The sequence below is a fragment of the Phodopus roborovskii genome, unplaced genomic scaffold (assembly GCF_943737965.1).
Source record: "Phodopus roborovskii unplaced genomic scaffold, PHOROB, whole genome shotgun sequence".
Classification (NCBI taxonomy): Eukaryota; Metazoa; Chordata; class Mammalia; order Rodentia; family Cricetidae; genus Phodopus; species Phodopus roborovskii.
The window spans coordinates 5,180,072-5,198,170 of record NW_026126516.1 but is presented as its reverse complement, the minus strand read 5'-3'; the positions used below and the strand labels follow the sequence as shown (position 1 = coordinate 5,198,170).

The window sequence follows — 18,099 nt, the reverse complement described above, 5'->3', positions numbered from 1 at the left end:
ACTTAGCATGGACAGATTGGTAAAAAGTGAGAGACTTTGTCTTTAAAAAGATAGCAAGAAAGAAACAAGATAGATAATCATGTGAGGAACAGCTCCTGATGTTGACCCCTGCCTGGCTGCTGCACGTGCACACGTATGCATGTCTACCAACACACGAACATGTACATGCACACACATACACACACTTTAAAAAGCCTCCTTGACTAGGAGGCAATTCCCATTTTATTCCCTATCTGATTTTACTGTGGTACATGTGAGAATTCAAGAGTCAATTCCCAGCTGGAATGATGGGATTCCATCCAAAAATGACCATCAAATACAGTTGTAAAGCTTATCAAAATCTAATACGGCATGTTTTATCATCACCTTCAGAAACCCAAGATGACATTGTACCTCCTTCCCTGTCGTGGGATCAGCTCATGTCTCACCACATGTCAAATAGCAAGTAGCATTCAGAAATCTGGAGGTCAGGGGTGACATTTGGCTGTCACCCTGTGCTGTCTCTGGGGACCAGCCTCTCCTAATGCCCCTTCACAATCTCCTCGTCCTTGTCACCTATCCTGGTGCCTGTCCTTTCCATTCCACCCCTGCCTGCTTATTCAGACCCAATATAAGCCTGGTGTCATGGTCATGAGATGCTGGCTCAGTCCCTGTGCTTCTTGAGGCCCCAGGCAATATCCAGGATTTACGAGTCTTACATATGAGAAACCTCCCTCCTCCATTCCTTGCTCTTGAGTCTGGAGACAGGCTGCCTGGAGTAAGAGGGTGAGCTCTGACAGAACTGGTCTGTAGTTTTAGAACCCAGGCAATTGCTCCCCTCAGCCCCCAGGATACGTCACTATTTGTATCCGATAGCTCCCAGCTCATTACTTGCTGGAGCTCCTGGCTTTTTGAGCAGAATGTAGATGTTATGGGGACTTAGAGGGATAGCCTGTTGCCTATGACTGGAATGCTGAATCTTGTTTTGACTTAGTTTCCTCTGGTTTTGTGAGGAGAGAGAGAGAGAGAGAGAGAGAGAGAGAGAGAGAGAGAGAGAGAGAGAGAGAGAGAAAGAGAGAGGAGAGAGAATTTTGCAAATGTTAAAGGGTTAGAGGAATATAAGAACCCACAGACATTTATGCATCAAAATGCTTATTACTGGGCCATTAATTACAGCAAGGAGCACATGTGTAAATATCCTGCTGTAAGGACACATGGTTGCTTTGAGTCCTGTTCTTAGTCACAAATGATAGCCTGGTAACAATGGCGGAAGTCTCTCTTGTGTTAGAGTTGTGTCCAGTTGTAAGTTGCAAAGCGCACTCACTGGCCGCTTCAGAGAGCGTTGATCTCATGACAGAAACCCAAAGATGAGCAGCTCAAAAGGGCTGCAGAGGGACCAGCTACTCCCTTCTTGGTCATCCTTAGTGATCACTGCTGGGTTTTCTGCCTTTGGAGTTCTTCTCTAGGCAGGGCGAGGTTAGAGGCAAAGATGCATGGTATTCTCAGCTCTCTTTAAAGAACATTCCGGTAAGCGCCATGCCCTCATTCACACTTCCACTTTGTTGGCTGAACTTGTCATGTGTTCACCTCTGTACCTTCTTTCTTTTCTTTCCTTTTAAGTATTTAATTTATTATTATTATTAATCATTTTTTGTTTTCAAAACAGGGTTTCCTCTGTGTAGCTCTGGCTGACCTGGAACTCACTCTGTAGACCAGGCTGGCCTCAAACTCACAGAGATGCACCTGCCTCCCCGGTGCTGGGATTAAAGGTCTGTGCCACCACGAAGAAATGCTTATTCAGCTAAGAAGATTGCACACTGAAAGTTGGAATTCTGTTAGGAATGGCAAGGAGACAGGCATAGATATTAGGGCATCAGGGTCCACAGCCCTACTTTGCATCCACTCCCCAGCAACCCTGGGTCCCCTCCTTGTCCCCTTCACAGAACTGATCTGTTCCTCCTTGGAGAGAACACCAGAAGGCTTCAAGCTGGGGTTGCGGCCAGGCTAAGCCCAGCTCACAGAAGCCCATGCCAGCTTCCTGCTAGGTTGGAATGTGTCTGGTTCTTCAGGATGGCATACTTGGTTAAAAGCTGAGGTCGTTTGCTGTACTTTCAAAGTCAAAGAAAGTCCCAGGGCGACCATAACACAGTGATCCAGGAGCAGTGAGATAAACTGTTCAGGAGGGGTGAGAGGAAGACCCAGAGGGGAGGATCCCTTTGCATACGTGATAGCAAAGTAGCAAAAACAAGGCGCGTATGGAAGGAAGAACGGAAGGGATTAAATGGTCCTGTGACTTACCCTCCCCTTTTTTGTCGGATTTTTATAGTGTAGATGTCTAATGCTTTTACCAAAATTCTTCTTGACAGGTACACATATGTAAATATTTCTGCATAGGTGGCATTGAGGACAAATGAATTATTTATTCATTTATTTGATGCTTCATGCTTGCAAGACAAGTGCCCTACTGCAGAGCTTCATCCCCAGCCTCCTCCTCACTTTCTGTTTAGAATTTGGGTCTTCCTAACCTGCTCAGACTGGCTTTCCCAGTGTCTGGGACTGCAGGCCTGAACTCCCAGGCCTAGCTTAGTATTCAATTTTTAAATACAAATTAAACTTATATGCACACACGCAAAATAAAGTACTCAGACACGCTTACGATAAAAGGTGAGTGCCCCGCCCGCAGGCCTCCGTGCCTTAAAATCTCCAGGAAACCCCCCTAAGCCTTGAATCTGGGACTTTGGCCTTGCAGAACTGGCTGAAATAGTTCAAGTAGCTGATAGCATCTGGACTGGAAAGCAGCTCCCTCTTGCAGAAGGACCCAACAAAGTGGCAGGCGGCACTGCTGGGTGTGATGACCTGGTGTGGAAGGACTTGACAGTTTCCATTCACTGGGGCTAGAGAGGGGTTGTGAGGCAGGAAGTATTGTGTCGTGGTTAGGGATGTGAGCTCTGGGGCCCTATGGGTTCAGACCCTGGTCCCGTCATTCACTAAATGGGTGGCCTTGTTTCCCTTGCCTCGCTTAGCACAGTTTCAAAGTGGCGGTGATAATACTCCCGCCAAGGGCTTTGTACTGTTGTCCTTAATGCTTGTTGCTTGGTTTAAATTCCTTCGTTTTGGCATTGAGTGGCCCAGGTATTTGTTTTAGTTGCAGGCTTTCAGACTACAATTGCTCATTTTATTATTTTTAGGGTGCCGTAAGTCGGGATCCAGTAAGGACCACAAATTGCAGGCTCTGTCTCCAGGCTGCCTGGTGTCCTTATCTTTGTCCACATGAAGTTTTACTGGTGGGAGAAACTAGCTGGGATGGTTCTCTTTGCAACCTGCCAAAACCAACAATGTTTAAGCTAAAAAGCTGGCGTTGCTCCCATCCCAGGGTCCCCAGGACCATGGGGTGGCAGGGCCTTGGGAGCAGGCCAGAGCCATGCTCCCTTCGCAGATTTCTCATCCTCCCTCCTCATCTTTCTCTTTCTCGCTTGCGTCCTTCTAGATCTTTCTGCTTTGTAGTCCACGGGGTGGTAACTGGCCTCCATACCACCCCTCCGTCCCAGGGACCAACTGGAAGTCCAGCTCTGCCTGAATCCTCAGGTTCTCAGGGTCCCCACTGTTCTGGAGGACAGTCATTTGTCTAAGCCCTATGCAGAGACTCCAGAGCCAGAGCTCCACAGGGCCACTGCGTGTGCCTAAGGATATAGTGTCTGCAAGCCAGACTTTATACCCACACTCCCTGAGGCTGGGTGAGGAAGAACCCCTTCATAGTGGCTCAGCAAGGGACGTAAGTAGATTCGGCGTAGAGGACTTCGGTCCCAGCTGAGACTTGCAGTGATGTAGCTAGCGACAGTGACCCTTCCAACTCAACTGAGGATTAGCAGAAGCCCACCTGCCTTGGGCCAGATGTGGTGGCTCACACCTGTGATTCTAACACCCCGGAGGCTAAAATAGGAAAACCGTTGTGAGCTTCTGTCTAGCCTGGGCTACATAGTGAAAGCAATGTTCGCTTCCGTTACAGAGTGTGACGCTGTCTCAAAAACAAAATTAAGCGTAGCAGTAGAGGAGAAGGGAGAGGGAGGCGGGTCTGCAGGGCCGGCGCCAGCGCCAGCACCAGCTCCCATCTTCCTCTCGGCTCTACCTGGGATTACCACTCACGTTGCCAGCCTGAGAATCGGTGTGAGCCCAGGGAATGCCAAGCCTGAGAGGACCTCATTGCAGAAAGGCCTGTGAACTTCTGCAGACTCTGGTTCAGCAGCCCTGTCTTGTGCTAATTAATGTCAAATCTTGTTGTCCCAGCTGGAGGAGCATGTGTCACTTCTCACCTTCCCCATCACAGTTTGCAGTCTTTACAGTCACACCGCTGTCACTTTCTCTTGGCAGGCAGCAACTGTAAATGGGAAGTTCCGGGCCACGGTTGTTCTGTCCTTTGAGGTGAATGCAGCTAGCTTGTCTTTGTACTCCATATGGACCTGTTCTGCCTGCACCACCTGCTCCCCCTTCGTCTCCCCTCCCCGGGGGGGGGGTGCTGTCCTAGATACAGACGTCTCAGTGTGCCTGGCATTTCCCTGGGTTTAGTACCTAACATCTTGCTGAGATACCCTTAGTCCTGTGAGGACAGGGATGCGGGCTTCAAAATGCAAATTAAGGTGTGTGCTTGCACGTGCAAGGTTTCGTGTGTGATCTCCATTTTTAAGAGTGACAATGCAGAGGTCAAGCTCTTCTTGCCGTTGGGCCCCGCGGAGCTCTGTTCTTGAGTGACAGCCTAGCAGGCCACTTCCTCGAGGACTGCAGGGCCGGTACTGACACGCCTGCTCTGTAGGGGTGTCAGGAGGCTTGAGTGGGGTACCCTTCCCTGAGAGTCTTCATGGGATGAGAAAAGGAGTGAGTGTTTGAGGAAATCATCTGAAAGGCGAAGCATGGCTTACAGTGTGTGGTGCCTCCATCATGGTGCTTTGGACCTGTGGGGAGCGGGATCCTATGATGAAGGAAAGGCACCCACCCCATTGTGGCCAGAAAAAGAGCTGAGGTGCCCGCTTTCTCTTCCAGAGCGTGTCCTCAGTGAATTAGCTTCCTTCCTAAGGAGCCTGTCCCTCCCAGTAGCATCACCAGCTGGCACGGAGCTTTCAACACATGAGCTTTGGGTGGACAATAAACCAAACCAGTGTTCCCCTCCCCTGCCTTCCCCTTTCCTGCCGCCCTCCCACTCCAGGCCCTTTCCTCCTCCCCTCCTCTTTCACTCAGTTGAGAAAGGGTCACTCTGTGGCCTTGAACTTGTGATCCTCCTGCCTCAGCATCCTGAATGTACGCCAGAATCACGAAGTGAGCTGCAAAGAGAGCCTTTGAGGACAGGTCCATGCCTTATTATTTACGGTTGAGTGCGGCCATTGCCGTCTGCTCCCTGCCTGACATTCTGAGCGACTGTCCAGTGCCATACGTGCCTGCCTGGGTTGTAGCCGGACACTGTGGAGCAGCCTGCCTGCACTGGGCCCATCGCCCAGGCCTGCCCATCTGGCCAAATGTAAAATCCCTGTTTGTGCGCTTACAGGTTTATGGCTGGCTGGCGGCACTGGCTGTAAATCAAGGTGGCTTGAGGGTTAGTGCTGAGCTTAGACTGAATCACTCTCAGAGAAAACTTGGAGAGTGTTTTTTTTTTTTTTTTTTTTTTTTTGAGTTACAGGCATTGGTCCTATATATGTATATAGCTTAAAATTTAATTTGGTGTGTAATTGGGACTAGCTCTTTGGAGCCCTGGGTTATGTGTTTTGGAGCAGCTGAGAAACAGGGGCGAGGCAGGGCAGGGCATGGTATGTTAATTGGTGGCCTCTGGGACCCGGGAGAGAATTAGATCTAAGTCCCCCTGTTAGAATGAGCTTGGCAGTTTTATTTGAGTCTGAGGGGGCATGTATGCAGAGACCAGTGGTTCACACCAACAGAAGGAGGTTATTCTCTACTCTGTTGCCATGGACACTGTCCCCGTGCAGGAGGAACAGAAGATAGAGGATAGAAGGGCATCCTGAGGGAGGAGGGTGCATGGAGCATTCTAGCCTTGTCTGTACGAGGCTTGCCTGCACCCGTCTGTAGTATTTCTGTACTTCTTGGCCTGTGGTCCCTATGAGGGTTTCGCATTTTATTACCAGCCTCGATAAAAGGGACTTGGGTCAGAGCAAATATTCATGGAGGAAAAAACAAAGGAAATTAAATGCGAAATTGTGACTAGTGAGAAACCACACAGAGGCCTTGACTTTAATACTGCCAGAGCCATTGGGGGAAGTGGTCCCCAAGAGTCGGAACCAAAGGACGTTGGCTTGGTATTCCCAAAGCCTGGCCTCTCTCCTGTCTAAAAAAGAAATTGCCATTTAATTTGTTTCTGAGTTTTATTTCTCAAGTGAACCAGCATGGGGCCCCGTAATGAGGTTGTGTTTCTGGGAGGTGTTGAAAGAGAGGGGAGGAGGGAAACCACGGATCAAGGCTGGGTCTCATCTGGAGCCGGTATGGGCCTCTTCAAGGGGCATGTGGAGCACAGGAGGGACGTGGAACTACTCGAGGACTTCACGTGCTGCCATTGGGGACCGGGGTCCCCAGCAAACCAAGCAAGGGGCCCAAGAGAGGAGAGGCAACCCGAGCCAAGGGGTAAGGAAGTGTGTCTGTGATGAACCAAGCAAGAACCGTCCTAGTGACGAGAGGGTCTGAGCCAGGTGAGAGTTAGAGCCTCTGATGCAGTCCTGTATCATATCTGAGGGGATTGGGTCCAGCATCCTGATGAGTGCCAAAATAGTCAGATGTCCAAATCCCTGGAGTAAGGTGGTCTAGTGTTCCCATAGGGTAAACACATCCACATGGTCTTTAAGTCATCTGTAGATGACTTCTAATCTAATACCTAGCACCTTATATGTGGGGTCTATGCCTACAGTTGACTTACTGTATTGTATAGACAAGAAACAAGCATGTTCTTGTTCAGGATGGATCAATGTTTTTTTTTTTTTTTTTTTTTAAATTATCGTTTTTTAATGTGATTGACTCCAAGGATGCAATAACAGAAGACAGACTGTGTATATGTTTAAGCAAGAGATTTCCAGCCCAGGGGGCATCAGAGGAAACCTGGTGATTGTCCCTGACAGGCAGAATCTCTGTCTGTTGCCTGGTGCTGAGCCTGCTCTCGGTGCAGAATACAGCCGTTTGTGAGAAACAGTGTCGGTGCAGGCGGAGGCCCTGCTAGCATCTCACCACCCTGCCTGCCTTCCCTGCCCTTCCAGATAGTGGCGAGTAGCAGGGGCCTTGACTTCCAGATCACCCTCCCACCAGCTCTCCGCCAGCTTGGGCCAGCTCTACCCTCCCTTGCCACCAACTCAATTTATAAAAATAACTGTGGGCTCGTGTGGATGACTAACGGAAGATCAATCCTAAGGTCTACACCTATCTTAGCCTGATGCCGAAAGGCATGAGTACTGGTGAGCCAGTTTACTTGAGTGACACTGGAGCATCTGACATGTCTAGGCAGTATCATTTCCCAGCAGCCCTAGGAGGGGAGCATTGTCTCTACAGACAATCAGCCTCTAGTTGTCCCAGGTGCACCGCAGCAGTAACACTGTGTGTATGCAGTGTTTATGATGTGGGCCAGCCAGCTCTTTACTGAAGTCTCTGAGTCTGGGATCCCACTGAGGTCTTGCCCTAACTGGCCCATCCCAGTTTCCCTGGTTACCAGCTTGCGCACCCTCCCCCAGAGCCCAACACCTTGGTTAACAAGGAGCCTCGCTGCCAGGATAGGGTGAAATCCTGTGTTCTAAGAACAGCACTAATAAATTTGACACTTCCAACATCCTGAAGTAGGTTTTATGGTACCCATTGCACAGATGGGAAAGGGGCGGCTATGAGAGTAGGTCCATCTCAGTCCATGGTCACTCGGGAGGGGGCAGAGCCTTCCTGCTCACTGAAACTGCTCTGAGAGGGGAAATCACCTCCCCACCCCAGGGCTTGTTCCCTCAGCCCTGCTGACATTCTGGACCCAACAAGTCTGTGTTGGGGACATTGTCTAGAGCATCATGGGATACTGAGCAGCCCCTGGGCCTGGAAGATGCCAGCAAGATTCCCTCAGTTGTTAGAATCAGAATCGCCTCCAGACAATTGAACCAAGTGATGGAGTCATACCTGAAGAACTCTAACCTTTATCAGACGTTCCTGGCCATGGGTGTGGCTGAGGGACCCCACAGAGAGGGGAGCTGAACACCCAGATCAAGCTTGGTGAGGAGCTGATACCTTGTCAGTTTTGTGACTACGCCAGAGCGTCAGTCTCTTGCACGCATAGGTACTTCAGCTCCCAGAGCCTCCCATTCCTTATCTGTGGACTCCATAATTCCCATCTCTCTTCCTCTGTAAAACCCCGGGGCAGAGAGAAAGCTCTCGCGTGTCTTCCAAGTGACACTACAGGTCTTCCCTCTGAACTCTGTCCTGTGCCTCCCAGTTCAGTTTTCCCAGCCACCGCCACATAGGTCTCGCAGGACATCAAGTGGAATAAGGACATTATAGCTGATCCCGTTTATCTCCTTCCTTCAGTGCCTCTGACCTCAAAATCTGTCCCCCTACGAATATTTGGGCCCACAGCCTTTGCTCGTCACCCCAGGCCAGGGACCTCTCAGATTCACCAATAAAGACATCCATCTTCATCACCAAAAGAGCCCAGGGATGAATAGGAAAGTGACTCTCGCCTGGTGCGTCCAAGCCATTCCTCAGGTGCTCTTCATATTGAATTGGCTTAAATGGCAATTAAGTCGGAGCTTGTGGACCTGAGGAGCCATGGAAGAGCCAGATGGCCTTAGGGTCTGGTACAGCTTACCAGGCTCGGAACTTCTGCATCTAGCTCGGCACACCTATTGGTGTTCCCTGCATATCCCAAAGACCAAGATGCCACCTGTGATTATCTCTTCCAAGATGCAGGCTCTCTAGCCACTGAGCAGTGATGTGCAGACTTCCAGGCTCCTGCCTCAGAGCATGTGACTCTGAATTCAGGTCTGAACAGGATTTGGGGATGTGGCTCAGTTGGTGGACTGCTAGACAAACATGCACGAAAACCCAGGGTCCCATCTCAAGCACCACAGGTTTGGTTTTCAAGTTTGGTATCTGTAAGGAGTATGGTTTTTCCTCCCGCCGCCTGGTCTTGTTCCGCCGCCGCAGCAGCCCCAATTAACACACTGAGACTCTGTATTTGATATAATTCTGTTGGCCAGTTACTTGTTTCTTATCGGCTAGCTCTGTCTTAAGTATTAACCCATTTCTATGTATTTCCATGTGGTCTTACTAGCGAGAGGCGGCTGGCAGTTCTGCCTTCTCCAGACTCTCCATCTTGACTCCTCCTTACTACTTCCTCTTTCCTCCTTGTCTCCTACTCCCTCCTATCTTGCTTTCCTATTGGCCAACAGTGCTTTATTCATTAACCAGTATGAGAAACATATACAGAATGACATCTCCCATCATCTCCTCTTTTCTGTCTAAATAAAAAGGGTTTTAACCTTAACATAGCAAAATATATCACACAATAGTTATCAAATAAGAATCACAGTTAACACTATTTAGTCCATTAACATTTAGCAAGATTTAAGAAACTATTCTATCATCTATCCTATATTTGTGAGTCTAAAGTCCTATATGTAACTTATCTTTAAGCTTAACTAAGGAAAACTATAACCATAACTATCTGTCTTCAACTCCTTCAAAGACCACAGAAGGATAGTATATAAACTCTACAAATGACAGAGACATCTTGCCTTTGTCAGTCACCTGAAGTTCTTCTGTAATCTTCCATCTTCAGCCCATAGGCCATAATGTGTCTAGCAGACTCTTCAGCAAAGCAGGAAACTTTGGCAGTTTGTCAGTCACTTTTCTCTGTGTCCTGCAGACTGTCTGGCAGACTCTTCCATGAAGCAAGAACTCTGTAGCAATGTCCATCTTGAATCAGCAGTCGCTTTTCTGTGGGTCCTGCATGTCCAGTTTATACAGCATAAAGTCAAACAGTCCAGACAAGAGCAGTATCTTGTCCAAATGGCTTGTCTTGCCATATTAGAAGTAAACTCCATAACGAGTTTCTTCAATGTTCATTTTCATCTTCCTTTCTGACTCAGGTGGTGTTGCCAGGAGCATTTATGTCTCACTGTCAAGAAAAACCCTAAACCATTTTAAATGCCATATTCTGTAGGTCTTTGAAAGATTTGAAGAATGCCTATTCATCTTAAATACATGTCTGTATTTAAGAAATCCTATCTAGAAATCCTAACTAACTTAACTATAAGTTTTAACTATTATGGGTAGCTATCTAAAATCTGTACTAAATTATACATTACATTTCTGAGTTATATAAACACAACATCTAAACAAGAGGAGAAATATACTTAATCACAAAATTGACCTTAAATTGTATCAATAAATGAAAATCAATTCCAAAACAAAGTAATCAATAAATGAAAATCCATTCCAAAACAAAGTATTCATATCTATACCATAATCCCCTTTTTACCTTTAAAAAGATATTGGTTGTGATCGTTAACCATTTATAGCCAACCCCATATAAATGAAAACAAACATTTATACACAATATTTGGGAATTGGGGCGTCGTTCTTTCCAAACTACTTCCTGCTGATAGGGGGCGCTGTCATTGGGATGCTAAGAAAATGCAGACATCCTGGCTGTAGTCTGCAAGGCTACTTTGTCCAGCTGTTTTGAATGTAGGATCACCTGGTACTCTGTTTCAGGGGGTCTGGCTTGATCAAACCACATTAGTCTGGAAGGAATCCACAGCTTTTTATTTTCTGTGGAAACAAAAATAGAAATCCTTTCCCCCAGTAACTTGTCCTTGAATTTTAGAGTCAAAGCATTTTTAAAATATATAAATTGAATTAATCTAGCAGCATTTCCTTTAACAGTTGTTTCCTCAGCAGTCAAACAATACAAAGACAATATAATACCGTATAGTTTCCAGATTCTCTCCATCTGTGGCTTTTTTATTATTCTGTTTCTTTTTTGAGACAGGGTTTCTCTGTGTAACTCTTATCTGTCCTGGAATTCACTCTGCATACCAGGTTTACTTGGAAATCACAGAGATCTGCTTGCCTCTGTCTCCCAAGTGCTGGGATTAAAGGTGTGTGCCACCACACCCAGTTCCTCTTTGTCTATTTAAAACCATTTTATTCCTTTTCTCTCCCAATCATACATATATTTTAGAACATACTGTAAACCTTTAGCGCTTTTTCTTAATGTGAATTTGTCTTTACTGTAAATCTTTATCTTTTTGTAGCCACGAGTCTTTTATCTGGTAAACAACAACATTGCTGAAATGAAAGTCATAGTTGTTCCTGCTGTGTTTTACCAAAGATGGCTGTGGCTATTTTACCGCCAACATTGAGAGCTGTGGTTACTGCCTTGGTCTGCACTGCAATCCAGCCCCATGCTGCTGGCTTGGAGATGTGGTTCCTGCCATTGCCAGCTCTCGTACACACCAATAAATTGTTAGCAGAGTTTCTTAAAAGCCGTGCGGTGTTTTGCCGCTTATGCTGAGTCAGGAAAACTTTTCTTAAAGGAGCCGCGCGAATATCTGCTTGTCTCTCGCAAAGCAGAGTCCAACCGAGAAAAATGCTGCTACCAAGAAACCTTGCTTGTCTTTGTTCTTTTGTTTTTAAAACCCTTTTTTAAGCTTTTGTTAAATTTTAAGTGGAAGCTCTTATTAGCTACGTGGGCGCCATAGGTATCCAAGTCAGTTGGCTCTCCGATGCCTGTGACTCCAGCACCAGAGGATCTGATGCCCTCTTCTGGTCTCCACCGGCACCCATATTCACTACACATTAAAAATGTTAATGAAAGCGTTTTCTCTTTTCATTTTGAATGGAGCTCAGAAGTTAACATTTTAACTGCCACCCTAGGGGCTCTGTGAGTGAGCCTGGGCAGTACTTTGAGAAACCGAGTCATGACTGATCACATTGAAACTGTTTGAGTGAGGATCCCCGTCTTAGCTGTGTATGCACACAGTATGCTTCTGTGTTTTCTCTGAGCATAATGACATTTAAAGAGATTTTCATTTTCGCCGTACTTTTAAAAGTTTTATAACGATCATAAAATTTTTTTGTAAGTAGCAAAAGCTATCAAGTGTTTCCTCCAGGTTGGAAAAAACAGATATATTACAGAGGAAATAATACATATGAAATAAGTTTTGGAGAAATATGACTATAGGCACAAAAGACCATAAGTGTGAAGGAATCTCTCTGTTTTAATTATTTCTTTTAATTTTTGAGATTAATATAATTGCATTTTTCCTTTCCCTTTCCTTCCTCCAAAACCTCCCATATAACCCTCCTTGCTCTTTTTCAAATCCATAGCCTCTGCTTTCATTGATTGTTGTTGCGTACATATATGTGCACACAGAGAGATGTATAGTCCCAAATACATAAAAATAACTTTCTCAGTCTGTGTAAAGGCTACTTGAATGCGAGTTTTCAGGGCTGACCATTTGGTATTGGCTAACCAGTTGGTGTGCTCTTCCCTGGGGAAGACGATTTCTCCTCTCTGTTGACATTCCTTGGTTGTCTGCAGTTCTTTGTGTAGGGTTGAGGCCTCCTGGGCTCCCCCTTTCCTATCCCCATTCCCCTGTTAGCATGTCTTTTGTTATGTTTAGGCAGTCATGGTGATGCGACTTTGTGGGTGTAGCTTTTCCCATTCCTAGGAGAGACAGTCTAAAAGCAAGCGCTGTGATCCTCTGGCTCTTACCCTCCTCCGCCCTTCCTTCCCCAGGGTCCCCTGAGCCTTAGGTGTCCAAGTGTTTTGTAGATGCATCCACTGGGGTTGGGCTCTGCAGCTCTGCATTTTGATTGGTTGTGGTTTTCGGTAATAGTCTCTGTCTACTCTCAAGAGAAATTTCCTTGATGACGGGTGAGGACCGACCACACTTTTTATCTCAAAGAATCTATTTTAACTCCAGAACGTGTCCCTTTCTCCGTGGCTACTAGCTCCTAAGCCTGCCTCCCCCCCAGGTGCCTGCAGTAAGGAGGAATGTCCTGCCTTCCATTTTCAGATAATCTGTTTTTGCAAAGCCATAGGCAGAGTTGTATCTGGAGATTTGGACCTATGGCCTTGAGCTAAATAGCAGGGCCTCCTCTGTGTCTTGCCCCTCCTTTGCCTAGTCCCTGGGGTCCTGGGCCTCCTCTGCCCCCTGCCTGCTTCCCCTGCACCCCTACTGGCCAGTCAGAGCTGGGATGGCAATTTTACAGAGCTGTTATTACTTCATTGTTGCCCATATTGGGCCCCACAGCCACTCTGTGTGCAGGCCAGACCTTTCCAGAGAAACGGTTTCCTACACCTTTACAACGTGAGAGGAAAAAAGGGGCCGTTGGATTTATGGAAACTATATAAAGTTTATGGAGTCTTGGCAGCCCCCGAAGTAGGAATGCCTGCAGGAGAGGGGGGCACATTTTGCAATGGAGACTGCCATGCAAATGCACTGGGCCTCTGTCGAGACACCAGACAAATGTCCCTAAGCTCAGGGTGTGCTGTGTGGGCCAGGGGCCAGAGAAACTGGCCTGGAGGCAGCAGCTGCCAGAGAAGTTCTCAGGGCAGCCTCACGCATGCCCATAGCATCCCCAGAGGTAGGCATGGCTGTCCTCACTCTGCCGGGTGTGAACTTGGCCCAGGGTTGTACAGTGTGACATGACTTGTTTGTGCGGGGCAGTCTGGAACTCCCTCGGACTCTCCTCTGTGTATTGAGTGATGTGCACCAGTTTTAAACACTGAAAATAAGCTCTTCGTACCCTGTTTCAAATTGGAACTTGTCTGCTATTTGTGATTGTGTCTGACTGTCCCCTGCTAGCTGTCAGTCATCACCAAACCCCTCCTGGAGAAGATGATTTATGCTCAGGTTAGCCCACAGGAACTGTTAGGGACAGAAGCAAAGCCACCTCAGGGTTGGTTCTGAATCAGAGCAGGGTTTGAATATACGGCCTTTGCCTTCAGGGGTCCCTCTGTGTCCCACTTCTCCTGTAGGACCCAAGAAGAATGTCCTATGGAATACAAAGTCCCCTTCCCCTACCTCCATCCCCCTGGGCTCTTTAATCCATTCCCCCTTTCATTTGCACCCTGTGGTACCTTTGTTTCTCTCCTACTTGTATGAATTCTTGGAGTGCTTAATTCCTCATTGCTGGTTTTGCCCACAGGGCCTGGCATCACTCCAGTGTCTAGTAACTCTTGTATAAATATCAGCTGGGAGTGTGGATGGGTGAGTGGAGGGATGGGTGGGCAGATAGATGGTTGAGTAGGTAAGTAGATGTCAAGTAGGGCAGGTGGATAGGTGGGTGGGTAAGTGGGTAATGGATGGAGGAATGCAGGAGGTGAGTGATTGGTTGAATGGATGAACTAATGGAGGCAGTTATGTGGTTGTGGGTCGGTGGGTAGATGGGTAGATGGGGAGGGCATATGTAAACCAACAGACACCATATTCACATTTGCACCCCGCATGCCGTTAAACTGCGAGTTCTCTCTCAGCCTTCTTACTAAATGCTTCTCTGTTTCAGGGGCTACACTTTGCTCTCTCTGAGGCCAGCTGGAGAAGCAAGTCTGGGTGTTTGAATGTGTGTGTGTAAATACTTTACAATCCCCATAAACTTGTTTAAAGGCAGATGGGGGTGAAAGTATAAACTTGGGCAGCCTTTGGAGAGGGCAGTTTGGAAGTGGCTATTAAAATTTTAAATGTGCCTACCACTAAGACCCAGCAGCCCCACTTTGAGCTGTCAGGGCTGGGGAAATGCATTCACACGCTTGTGTAAAAGAGCTGTATCCCGGGTGCTGGTGTCACTCTTATTGGTGGCAGATAAAAAACATCCACTGAGCAGGGCACGACAACCCAGTGAGTACCCAGGAAAACGTCACCCACCAGAAAGAACAAGCTAGATCTGTGTCCAGAGGTGGGCAGTTCTCAATTTGTGCATGAAATGGGCCTCCCCAGCTCTCAGGACTCTCTGGGATGCTGGGACTCAGTCACCTCAGCAGATGCCTCCTTGACCCAGCTCTTATTCCTGTCAACCGTTGCTTTCCCTCCCCAGGAAGCACAGTCTGCTGGGATCAGAGCTTTAAACTGCAGGCCTGCTTGTCAGTGACCTTCTTTAGTAAAGGAGAAAAATGAGAAAAAAGCAGTTACATGCGTAATTACTGTCTGCTGGCTCTTCAGTTAAAAAGCATGAAAGGCACAATATTAAAATCTGATTTATGGGTGCCACTATCTACCTAATAATGGGGCCAAGAGCCAAAAAGGCACTGTAGTCATTATGAAAAAGCAAAGTCCTTTTCTCTGGCAGCAGACAAATTAGAACTCATTTTCTCCTCGCTAAAGGAGTAGGAAATGTTTTCCGGCGTCTATAGTATGTTCTTCTACTGTGCCGAAAATTCAGAACTTAGTAATCTGAGGGTAAATTAGGAGTTGTCTGGCTCAGCACCTCAGGAAAGTTTGCCGAGAGGCATGGTGGCTGGATACCAAGGTGGCAGCCACCGAAGGTCACGGTACATTAAGATATAGATTATGGTTCTGTGACCCTCAGAGGAACAACTCCTGGGTCTTTGATGGGTCTGGGATGGCTAGGACCACAGAGCTCAGGAAGGAGGGGGCGGAAGTGTGGGGCGTTTAACCCCAGTGTATGCATTTGTAAAATGTATGTGTGTATAAAACATATGTGTACATATATGAAATATGGGTCAGCGGTCATGTATCAAACACGTATGTATAAAATATATGTGTGGGGTATATATAGAACAAGTGTGTGGGTAGGTATGTACCTACCCAGGTGTGCACATGTGGAGGTCAGAGCTTGCTCTCCGCTCTGGTTGAGATGTGGTCTCTCACTGAACTTGAGGCTTTCCATACCATCTAGGCTGGCCAGCCAGGGATTCCCCAGGGTCCACCTTTCTCTAATTCACAGACTGGGTTTGCAGAGGTACACTGCTGCACCCAGCTTTTATATGGACCCTGGGGGATTGAACTCAGGTCTTCATGCTTACAGAGCAAGCATTTTACCCACTGAGCCATCTCCCCAGGCCCTGCTCATTGAATTTCTTAAAAGTCGTTGTTGCTGTTACAGGTTATTGGGAGAGATGGAACTGAACACACTTCCAGTCTCCATGGTAATGGCCAATGTGGAGGCAGACCTGAGATGATTCCCAGCTCTGCTTCCCCTTGTCCATCCTTAGGACAGTTTCTCCTTAGTGGGGGGCAGGAGTGGTAAGGCCTACAGCTTAATAAATAGATGAACAGGACTGGCCCAGAACATAACGGATGGATGGCAGTGACCTGCACAATTAGCACTTCTTACTAAGAAGCATCAGGAGGGAATGCTGTCCCTCTGCTGTGTCCTGCTGTCCCCGTGGTTTAGGGCTGACCACTCACCGTAGCTAGGCACCAGGTGCCTGCAGAATCTAAAAGTAAGAGCTGGGCATGGCGGCACATGCATACAATCCCAGAACTCTGGAGAGTCCCCAGTTGGAAGCCATCTTGGACTCTATCTCAAAAACACCTGCAAAGAAAAACAACTGTTTGTCATGATGTTCAGGACCCTAGGTTCCCTCCACGAACCTGGGAGTGGATGGGAGAAAGGGCCTGAACACAGGAAGCTGGAAACTGACAGGAAGTCTGACCCTAAGGACCTCAGCGATCCAGAACTCCCATCCAAATCTCTAATCACTGTCTCCATCCCAGCCTGGGATTGAGCCGGTGCTCTGGGATTAGAGATGCACACTACCATGTATGGCTTTCCCTGAGTTCTGGGCATCCTAATTCTGGTCCTCATGCTTGCCTGGCAAGGGCTTTAGCCACTGAATCATCTCCCTATCCCGCAGCTCGTACCTCTACCTCTAAGACAGCTGCATGGGTCCAGTGTCCTGTGTGACCATTGCACTTCCAACCAGAGCTTATTCGTCGTGCAGCCGGGTGGTTGGGCACTCAAGATCGGTCTGAATTTATGGGCTGCTTAGAGGCTCAAGCTTGGGCTGGAAAGCTGGGATCAGGTGCTACGTAAGGCCCTGGTGGCTCCCTCCTGTGAGGTGTTCCACTCATGCCAGGGACCCTGCAGGGTTCAGTCTGCCATCTGTCTACATGGACTCTCCCTGGGAAGGGAGGGCAGAGATTTTGCTCATGTTTCTCCGGTGCCCTGGGTAATGGCGTTTCTTTGTTTTCAGTTGAGAGGGAAAATGTGCAGAAGAGGACTTTTACACGATGGATAAACCTACACCTCGAAAAGGCAAGTGGGGGTCTGGGAGCTGGTGAATGACACACTCGCCTATATTTACCTGGCACTACACTGATGGTTCTGTAGAATGGCAGGGAGGAGAAGGAATTTCCCCCACTGTGTGTGTGTGTGTGTGTGTGTGTGTGTGTGTGTGAGAGAGAGAGAGAGAGAGAGAGAGCACACGATGTTGTGTACTGTATGGTTTGTATGTGTGTGGACATGTTTGTGTTCATGTATGCAAGCATGTAGAAGTCAGAGGTCAGCCATCCCATGAGTCTCTGTGGGTCTCCCCATTTCCATCTCTACTTCGGTACCCTGGGACTGCAAATGCACACTCCCACAGCTGGGTTCTGGTGTTGGAACTCTGGTTCCCTTACTGGTATGACAAGGGCTTTCTGCGCTAAGCCGTCTCCCCGCCCCGTGGCTCTGTGCATTTGTGTCTTTTGGGTGTCTTCTCACTGCTGTTCACTCTCAGTATGGGGGGCAACACAGCTGTTCTGCGATTACCAGTGTGACTGGGGAGGGGACTCCATGAGTGAACAGCAGAAGGTATTCTGTGTTGAACAATTGCAGTGCATCCCTGGACAGAAGACCATCCCCCAGCTCAAACATGATCCAGCTGTCCACTCTGGGGCCATTCACAGCCACCAGTAGCCATCTGATCTGACTTATGCAAGAGCTGTGAACACCCTTTAGCAAAGCCACTTTAACATGCCTGCTGAAAAGCCATACTGTGCGCCAGGCAGCCTGCTCTATGCCACACGCTGTCAGGTCTCCTTGAGTCCTCCCATAGCCCAGAGTGGACTGTCAGAGTGAGGACACGGGTTGCCCGCCCAGACATCCAGAGACTTCCCTGAGCTCTTCCACAGCTTCTCCGCGGCTCTTTCCCTT

General features: G+C 47.8%; 1 protein-coding gene across 1 annotated transcript in view; it reads left to right on the top strand.

Annotated features, from left to right (window-relative positions):
* Positions 1–18,099, top strand: part of Clmn (calmin) — an 87,261-nt gene that overhangs the window by 40,527 nt on the left and 28,635 nt on the right. Inside the window, exon 2 of the mRNA XM_051196551.1 lies at positions 17,159–17,220. Coding sequence (XP_051052508.1) covers positions 17,159–17,220 — 62 coding nt within the window. The remainder of the gene's footprint in view (positions 1–17,158; positions 17,221–18,099) is intronic.